The 10,340-nt window shown below is 37.3% G+C and overlaps 1 protein-coding gene across 1 annotated transcript; it reads right to left on the bottom strand.

Moving 5' to 3' along the window:
• Positions 1–3,403: 3,403 nt before the first annotated feature.
• dtwd1 (DTW domain containing 1) lies at positions 3,404–8,433 on the bottom strand. Its single transcript, XM_059507223.1, has 4 exons — positions 8,182–8,433; positions 6,645–6,788; positions 4,243–4,447; positions 3,404–3,718 (listed from the first exon to the last, which is right to left on the bottom strand). The coding sequence occupies exons 1-4, from the start codon at positions 8,359–8,361 to the stop codon at positions 3,492–3,494; spliced, it is 756 nt and encodes a 251-aa protein (XP_059363206.1). The 5' UTR covers positions 8,362–8,433; the 3' UTR covers positions 3,404–3,491.
• Between the last annotated feature and the right edge of the window lie 1,907 nt (positions 8,434–10,340).

The following is a 10,340-nucleotide window of genomic DNA, read 5'->3' as shown; positions in this document are numbered from 1 at the left end:
ATGAATATTTTTACTGACAAGTTGTATGACACAATATTTTAGAGCTTTGTACAACTAGTAAAATGTATATTCGTTATAAAAATGCCCATGGTGTTTAAAGATTGTATTAATTGATGAGCTAAAATGATATTCTGTGGTGTCACTAAACTCATGAAGCTGTTTCTCAGACGTTTGAACACAAGAGGTCAGTGTTTGACAAAGGATGTGTGTGTGTGTGACGTGATGTTTATATAAACATCATCCAGATGAGATTTACTATTACTACTTATGTCTTTGTGAGTATATGTTTGTAGCTAAATCTGGATATACATATATAGCCATTGGATTTGTGCTCATATTGAGTATTATGAAAAGAGTTTTGGCTTTGATTTATAACATTTCGGTGTCACAACAAACTAATTATTACTGATGTGAATCACATTAATAAAACGCAGCAATGTTTGTTCCTCTAAGCAGTTTCATCAAGTCTTTAATCGTTTTAATACGTTATATGTCTACTTTAGTCTGAAATCAAATCGTAGTGGAGAAATCTGACCGAGAGGAACCCAAGAGAATCCTGAAACACGGGTCACACATGTGTGCGTGTCTCGTCTCCACACGCGATCGTCCTGCAGGGAGACATCTGGAGTTCAGGAAACTCTGAATGCAATAAAACGGATTTCCCTGAGAGTCGCTCACACACACACACACACACACACACTCGGTCTGTGACACAACTCTCCGTCATATTAGCAGCAAACCTGAAGCAAATGTGGATCTGGAGACATGGAGTTTGGGGGATTCCTCGCTGACCTCACAGCGCCTTAGATTCTCAGAAACCACACAAGATTAATAACCCACATGAGAGTGTGTGTGTGTGTGTGTGTGTGTGTTCTCTGCGCAGGCTGGGGTCTGTGTGCGACCAAGGCTCAGTATCCCATCACTGATGTGGTGAAGATGTTGAGAGAACAGGGAAAGACTGAGGTCAGATCTGATCACACACTGCAAAGAAAAAGAAGCCTTAGTATTTTCACCTTGTTTCCAGTCAAAATGCACTGGATAAGCTGGAGTAACCATATTTTAGTTTTCCAAAAAAAGAGGACAAGGGGGGGTTAAAGTAGTGCAATGACCATATCCCACATCAAAACTCAAAATATGTCCTTTCCACACCTAATATACATATTTTACAGTCACCGGTTTGCAGATAAATCCTTTTATTTTTGACTTGTTTCCAGCCCAGATGTCTAAAAATTCCTAAATCAAGAAGTAAAAATTATTGTCTTGTTTTCAGAAAAAAACAAGTCAGAATTTAAATGAGTTTTTGCTTAGAACAAGAAAAATTATCTTGTTTTCTGTTTGAAATAGCACAGAAGCAGTCATCAGTGTCACAGACGTATATTTGTAGAAATAGACAACAATACATTGTATGATTCACAATTATACATTTCTCTTTTATGACAAAAATCATTAGGATATTAAGAGAAGATCATGTTCATGAAGATATTTAGTAAATCTCCTACTGTAAATATATCAAAACTTAATGTTTGATTAGTAATATGCATTGCTAAGAACTTCATCTGAACAACTTTAAAGATGATTTTCTCAATATTTAGATGTTTTTGCTCCCTCAGATTCCAGATTTACAAACAGTTGTATCTCAGATATTATTTATATAAATCTCAATTGACCCTTATGACTGGTTTTGTGCTCCACAGTCACAAATTATGTCGGTTTCCTTGTAAAGGACGCATGTAAATGCATCTCAATTTAAGAATTTGTAGATATTTGGACTGGAAACAAAAGAAAAGTACTAATTACGATAAGCCTTTTTCTTTTGCCTTTTTTTTTGTAGTGTACTAAGCTCCAGAAATAACAGCATGCCTGATTCTCTCACTTCACGTCCAGAGTTTTAATCTCTTGAGCACTTGGCAGGTCAGCAGCGTGTTTCTGTTAAAAAGAAGACGAAACACATCTGTGTCTAATAAAAAAACACGGGTAAAAATTCAGCCCTTCTGTAAATAAAGAGGCAAAGTGTAAAACATTCTCTGAGTATGTAGAGGCAGATGGTGACTTCACAGCATGAAGGAGGATAAACTGCCATGTGTTCTGATGCTGAAAAGCTTCATTCTGATGTAATCATGCGTGTGTCTCTCAGGTTTGGGATTCACTCGGTGCCTGGACAGCTCAGTGTGCTTCTGGCCGAAGCTGCGTCCCGTACGACGTCGTTCTAGAGACGGACGAGATCAATGAAGATTTCCCAGGTCAGGTTCATGTGCATTCGCAATGAGTTTATATAGCTTTTATTCTAATTGTTAAAACTTCAGACACGCATTGCTACTTCAGTCTTGCTTTTTTCCATCTTTATTTTCCCCTTTTATGTACAGAAATCAAGTGTTTATTAAGTGCTATACATTAAATTTGTTACATTTTTAAATCACCAATCCAACCATCACATCCACTGTGAATCATCTAAGATCTTAAAAATCTTAAAAAAATAAAAATCTTTTGTAACATTATAAATGTTTCACTCTCACTTTTACTTATTATAATGCACATATTTATTCCTTAAAAAAGAAATGACCTCAGTTTCGAGCGGTGGAGTATACGTGTTAAAAAGTACATTTTACATTAAATATAAAGCAAGTGACTTGAGGTTTAGTGTGTTATCTGTCAGACGCATGAGCCCATGATCCACAGATGGCTATAAATTCGTTTGTCAGCGGTCAGGACACATGTGGACTCTGATCTTTGTAATAATTCACTTTATGTAATTGTGCGACTGGCGTCTGTGCGGTCAGAGAAGGAGGGCAGCACGTGTTTTTGTTTAGCTGCCACAGATAAGCATGTAGAGCGGAGAAACACGATCCCATCGCATGAGAGCGGCTAATAGACCTGATCGTTCTCGCTGTGTTTGTGCAGAAACAGACCTGACGCTAGTAATCCAGGCCAACCCTCAACTCCATCATCGCTGGGATGCCAGAGCTGGAAGTCCAAACAGGTGTGAGGTTTACTCTAATCGTTAGATCTGTTAGTTAATTACATGATGGCCCAATTATAAATTAATCGCACATCAATTTTGGTTGAGAAATTACCCTCAAAAAAATAATATAAAGCCATAATTGTGTTAAAATGAGAAAAGCAATCAATAGATATTACAAAAAAATAGCTTTAGGAGCTTTTTTGTTTTGTTTTGTGTTTAAAAAGTATTCTCGTAGCTCCAACACAATTACGGTTGAACCCGTGATGTCACGTGGATTATCTGGATATATCTGGACGTTGATCGTGTTGTTTACACTGCTGTCCATGGAGGGTCAGAAAGCTCTCAGATACCATCAGAAATATCTTAATTCGTGTTCTGAAGATGATCAAAGCTCTTACAGGTTTAGAACGACACGAGGGTGAGTAATTAATGACAGAATGTCCATTTTTGGGTGAACTATCCCTTTAATGAGCGAGTCATTGAATCATTCATACAACCGATTCGAAAAACGAAAAAAGCTTTGATGCTGTCGTCACACTTTCCCAGCAGCCTGTTTGGCTTTGTTGATCAGTTTATGCAGGAATGAGAAGAAGAACAGCAGGTTATCGTATTCTCCTGCATACTCTGAGAAATAGTGGCTGTGCAGGTCCTTCAGAAAGTAGAAGATTGCCTCTATCGTAGCCAGATATGTGTCCGGACAGCCTTTCTGATGCCGCCAAAAACAGGTTCTTCTGCTCTTCAGCTCCACGTGGGGTAAAGCTGTGGAGAAATAACATCCGTTCAGTCGGATATAAACAGAAAAAATTGCCAAAAACTCAATTCAAAAAAAGCCCAAGCTACCAAACAAGTCAAGAATTAATACCATCATGTTTTATGTGTCATGTTTCCTGTTTATGGATTATCCAGTATAACATTTGTGTTTTAAGTTGATTTGTACTTTTTGTGTATTCTCTCCTAACTTGTTACACTTGTGGCCAAAAATGACCAGCCTATATATTTCTCATAATATATCAATGTTAGCAAATATTAGCAGAGACGTTGTATTTCTCTCTGGAACTGATTGATCCAATATAAAAATGTTAATCCAATATTTGGTGATAATAGAGCATAATGAGTAATAAACATATTTTTGGGGGAATTTGAGAAAGACCAAATTAGGTGCAGGATTTCCAGCAGCACGAGGCAAAGGATGAGTTTTGCAGCAGATATTGTAATTAGACACTGAATAAGGTCAGATTTCAGAAAGAAAGAAACACAGAGAGAGATGAGGGAGTCTTCTGCACCTTGAAGACGCTCGTCTGTGATGATTCTGGTGGTCTGGTTCCATGTGCTGTCGATGAACACCACTCTCTGGATCGGACAGCTGTGCGTCTCGGGATCTGCGTCGCTCACCTTTAACCTCTTCACTCTGGGCTTCCCGTCGGCAGAGAAATGCTCCCACAGTTCCTCCACCGTCATGGCGTCAGGACCGGGAAACACCAGCACGATCTGCAGGAAGAACAGCGTGTGTGAAGATGTCAAAATAGCTGAAAAACTAAGTTTGAATTTTGTAAATAAATATTATCAACATTCTAATTATATGTATTTTCAGTTTGTTGAAATTACTTTAATTTTACATAGCTTTCTAAACATGCAGCTCTTGTGCGAGACGCGAGTGAAACGCTGATAGTTGTCCCTCACGAAAATGTGATAAAAATGCCTTCTTTGTGAACGCCTTCAGTTGATTTTGGTTTTTAGAAATAAAAATATGTGTAGGTTTTGTTTGATTAAAGGATTTAAATGTTTGTTGACTTTGTTAAATTTTGAGAATCATATGTGTGACCATTTTGTTTGATTACGAGATTTAAATATTGTTAGGTTTTGTTCAATTTTGAAATTTAAATGTTGGTTTTGTTAATTTACCAGATTTTAATGTTTGTTGGTTTTGTCTGATTACGAGATTTAAATATTGGTTGATTTTTTTTTCAATTATGAGATATAAATGTTTGTTGGCTTTGTTCGATTACGATATTTAAATATAGTAAGGTTTTGTTCAATTTTGAAATTTAAATGTCGTTTTTGTTCATTTACGAGATCTAAATATTGTTTGGTTTTGTTGGATTTTGAGATTTTAATTTAGTTTAATTTTGTTGGATTACAATATTTAAATGCTTGGCAATTTTGTTCAATTATGAGATTTAAATTTTTGCCATTTTGTTCCTTTACGAGATTTGAATGTTTGTTGGATTTGTTCGATTATGACATTTAAATATTGGTATTTTTTTTTCAATTATTAGATTTAAATGTTTGTCGGATTTGTTCAATTACGAGATATAAATGTTTGTCGGTTTTGTTCAATTACAAGATAATAATGTTTGTTTGATTTGTACGATAAGAGATTTAAATGTTTGTCAGTTTTGTTCGAATAAGAGATTTAAATGTTTGTCGGCTTTGTTCGATCACGAGATTTAAATGTTTGTCGGCTTTGTTCGATCACGAGATATAAATGTTTGTCGGCTTTGTTCGATCACGAGATTTAAATGTTTGTCGGCTTTGTTCGATCACGAGATATAAATGTTTGTCGGCTTTGTTCGATCACGAGATTTAAATGTTTGTCGGCTTTGTTCGATCACGAGATATAAATGTTTGTCGGCTTTGTTCGATCACGAGATTTAAATGTTTGTCGGTTTTGTTCGATCACGAGATATAAATGTTTGTCGGTTTTGTTCGATCACGAGATTTAAATGTTTGTCGGTTTTGTTCGATCACGAGATATAAATGTTTGTCGGTTTTGTTCGATCACGAGATTTAAATGTTTGTCGGTTTTGTTCGATCACGAGATATAAATGTTTGTCGGTTTTGTTCGATCACGAGATTTAAATGTTTGTCGGTTTTGTTCGATCACGAGATATAAATGTTTGTCGGTTTTGTTCGATCACGAGATTTAAATGTTTGTCGGCTTTGTTCGATCACGAGATTTAAATGTTTGTCGGTTTTGTTCGATCACGAGATTTAAATGTTTGTCGGTTTTGTTCGATCAAGAGATTTAAATGTTTGTCGGTTTTGTTCGATCACGAGATATAAATGTTTGTCGGCTTTGTTCGATCACGAGATTTAAATGTTTGTCGGTTTTGTTCGATCACGAGATATAAATGTTTGTCGGTTTTGTTCGATCACGAGATTTAAATGTTTGTCGGTTTTGTTCGATCACGAGATATAAATGTTTGTCGGTTTTGTTCGATCACGAGATTTAAATGTTTGTCGGCTTTGTTCGATCACGAGATTTAAATGTTTGTCGGTTTTGTTCGATCACGAGATTTAAATGTTTGTCGGTTTTGTTCGATCAAGAGATTTAAATGTTTGTCGGTTTTGTTCGATCACGAGATATAAATGTTTGTCGGCTTTGTTCGATCACGAGATATAAATGTATGATTATGACTATCTTCTCTGCACTGATGTTCTCTTTTTCTGCAATATTTTTAATGAACAACGCAGCAGCGCCGCATCCGTGTGCAACTGGATAGATTTACAAAAACACTAATACAGTGAGACTTACATCATCATCACATCTCTTGCGTCACTGATAAGCTTCCTGACGCACACCTTAGATCTGAATGCAGCGTTATTGCATTCGAATGTGGATTGTTATTGTAAATATGATGAATATTCAAAATAAGTATTTGTATTTGACAGCCCTATGGCTCACGTTTTCTGTGCTCTGGTCCAGCTCAGGGATGCAGGGGTAGGTGTAGATGGTGACGTCTCGTGGCGCCAGTAGCTTGGCCTGCACCGCGGTGCTCTTTCCGTCCGTCTCGTTGGGATGCTTGATGATGTCGATCTTCACCGGCAGCTAAAACACAGCAGACATGAGCTTTAACAAACAAACTCTTCCAAAGGGTCATAAAAGGAGATGTTTATTCATTTGATAGCGATGTGTGACGAACATTAACTGAAAGCCTCGCTCTAAAATCACTTTGTTTTTCTTAAACTATTAGAAGAACGAGTATTTGCGAGCCGTGAGTTCCCCTCAGGAATCTCCAGTGGGTTTTTAAAAAAAGTGGTTTTGGATTTATGGATCGAGTTGTGTTGTAGAACATCTCTTCCAGTAATACTCACCGCAGAATTAATTTGACTCGTAAATCCAAAACCACCATTCTTAAAAGAGTTAATTCCTCGAGGAACTGTGAAGAACTGGGGGTTGGTCCACAAATTAAACTCAGCTCTATTTGTGCACATTTAAATTCAACTCTGCTTCTCCTTATCCACCTTATGTTTAATGTGAAAACTAAATATTATTATAAATATACTATTCTGTAGATCAAGTGGTTTAACTGTTTACTGTATATGTTACTGTACTAGTTATAGCCTCACACATTTAATTTTTTATTAAATTTCAAAGAATAGTCTGAAATCAAATTCAATAGGTTTTCAAGACCTTTGTCAAACAATGTAAAAATCAAATATGGGATGAATTTCTCATAATGTCTTGTAATATAATAAAATATAAATATATCTTATATAATAATAAAAAAACTAAACGGCACCACATTTAATTTGGGTTTTGTTTTAGTTTTTCAGTTCTGGAGAATTCTGGGAAATATGACTACTGTGATAATGACTTGAGAACTTTAGACTTCTGTTGCTGTTTTGTCACAGTATCAGTCCACATTTACATGAACATTCTGCTAAACATCTCCTTTTGCGTTATTCAGAAGACAAAAGAAATGATGACAGACTCTTTACACTGAATTGTTATTTTAGATGCACTCAGTTCTAATCCACCAACATCAGTGTCCCTGCAGCACAGAAGCAGCATCAGTGTCACAGACGTATATTTGTAGAAATAGACAACAATACACTGTATGAGTCACAATAATACATTTCTCTTTGATGACAAAAATTATTACGATATTCAGTAAAGATCATGTTCCATGAAGATATTTAGTAAATCTCCTACCGTAAATATATCAAAACTTAATGTTTGATTAGTAATATGCATTGCTAAGAACTTCATTTGAACAACTTTAAAGATGATTTTCTCAATATTTAGATTTTTTTGCTCCCTCAGATTCCAGATTTACAAATAGTTGCATCTCAGACAAATATTGTCCTCCGAACAAACCACACATCAATGGAGAGATGATTTATTAAGCTTCAGATGATGATATAAATCTCTTAAAACTGGTTTTGTGTTAAGGATCACAATATAAATCGCCAGGATGAATGATGATGTTTTCACGCACCTCGACGCTCGGGACGTCGCGCGTCTCCAGCCCGACCAGCGCGCAGCAGCTGTAGCAGTAGAACATGCGCGACGCGCCGCATCGCGAGCACTTCCTCCGGCCGACGCGCTGCGCGGCATCCAGCGGGGCGTGCGACGCGATCTGCAGGCCGCTCAGAGCGTTTCTCTCCTGATCCGACATCGCCACAACAAAACCAACGTGTGCACCGCGCCCCGGAAACACTACCGCGCCACAGGAAGCAGGAAGCAGCAGCGGCGGGCGGTTTCCTAGCAACAGACGCGACGCTCATGTTTTAGATGTGTTTGTGGTCATTTGAATGCAGTGCTTCATTCTGCAGGAGATGTGAGGACGTGTGTAACCATCTGAGAAGATCTGAGTGTTTCTGTCTGAGGATGAGCTTCATGTGTGCAGAAGAGCAGGAGAACTTCACCTTTGACCCTAACACAGGACAAACCTGCTCATTTCACCCCAATCTGTGTCTGTGTTTTTCTACATTTCATTTATGAGGTAAATGATTATCATCTGAGAGCATGTCTATTCAAATTAATTCATAAAATTTTACATTTTAAAAACATCTCTTAATGTATTATCAAATGAAAATATAACAATTTGTCTTTACAGCAGAACTTTTTTAGAGACTTTAAGTGTTTTAATACAATTTGTAATTATATTTTTGTCATAATTTAATTCTGCCTAATTTCTTGTCTAGTTAATATCTTTTACTATTTTTTTTCTCAAGGAAAAATATCTTGATTTGTATCTATCATATTATAATATAATCTTGTAAAAAATAATGTAAACCTGATTTTATACACACACACACACACAAAGTGACCCGGTCGTGATCTTGAGGGAGTTTGGGGCTGTTTCAATGCTCTTGATGTTGTTTTGGGCTCTAACAGATCCCCTTCAGATCCAGGGCTGTAAACCGTGATGAACTGTGTCGCTTCTGCTTGTATTTGTGCGCAGATATACTGAACTCATTCTCTGTGCTGAAGACAACAAACAAACCCCAGATGAACAAGAGGCAAACACGCTTTTAAGATAAACCTCAAGACATATTCATGAAATGAAAAGTGAGTCTGTGTAAAGATACACAGATAGTGATGAAGACCCAGATGATCCTTTTATCTGATGAGGACTCATGTGGTTTCAGTGTGAGGCCGTCAGCCGCTGCTCACCTTCACAACATGGTACAAATTATACACTAAATCCAACTTTGCGTGACTTGGCAGAAGAGATCACCTACACTAACTCTGTCTGAGTCAGAGGAGTGTGTGTGTGTGTGTGAGTGTGTGAGAGAGAGAGAGAAAGTGAAATCAACGATGAAATATTGATTAGATTGTAAATAATGTCATTCAAGTATAAAGAGGGTGTGTGGTGAAATGCGAGACTGAGATAATGATCCTAAGAATCCCAAGATTTGACCAGATTTAACACAAAGCTCTTACTGTAAAACACTGTTCAGAATTTTACTGTCGAATGTCAGTTTCTGTCCAAACAATGGATGGTTTGTGGGATTCAGGCGTCAACGGCTGTGGTCTGAAGTCACCATTATGGTGATTAGTGTTTGACAGAGAATGTGGACCTCAATATCTGGAGATTGACCTTCTGCCAGTCGTTATAATGTTGAACAGAGAGAATCAGATCCATGCAATGATTGATGTTTTCTGTGCTGTCCGTCGTGTGTTCAGATAAAGACCACAGCAACAAATCTCACAACACACCACTCCATAGAAAGGAACAATATACATGTTTATTGAAATGAATCTATAATCATATAAAACCTCCGATTTCTAGCAGCAAATGATAAACTCCTGCAAACTCTGTATGTTTGCAGCACAGCGATCCAGAACACAGACGGTTCACTGCGGTCATGAACTCAGAGCCAGCGACACATAAATATCATAAATAACACACAGCAACACATGGACACGATTGCATTCGAGAGAAATTCTGAGAAACGAAATACGGTCACACTCCCACGTTAAAGCATCGCCTCATCGTGTGTTTACCAGAATGACTGCAACTGACTGCATGGTGAAAGTGTCTCAATATGAGGGCGGATTGATGACGGGAAGGAAAATCATTAGGACATTTGGATGGAAATTATGAAGACAAACAGTATTTCCTAGAACTGATGGATCACTCACTGACGT

This window comes from Carassius carassius, chromosome 23 (assembly GCF_963082965.1).
Source record: "Carassius carassius chromosome 23, fCarCar2.1, whole genome shotgun sequence".
Lineage (NCBI taxonomy): Eukaryota > Metazoa > Chordata > Actinopteri > Cypriniformes > Cyprinidae > Carassius > Carassius carassius.
Note: the sequence above shows the minus strand (reverse complement) of the source record. Positions and strands in the feature narration are given on the sequence as shown.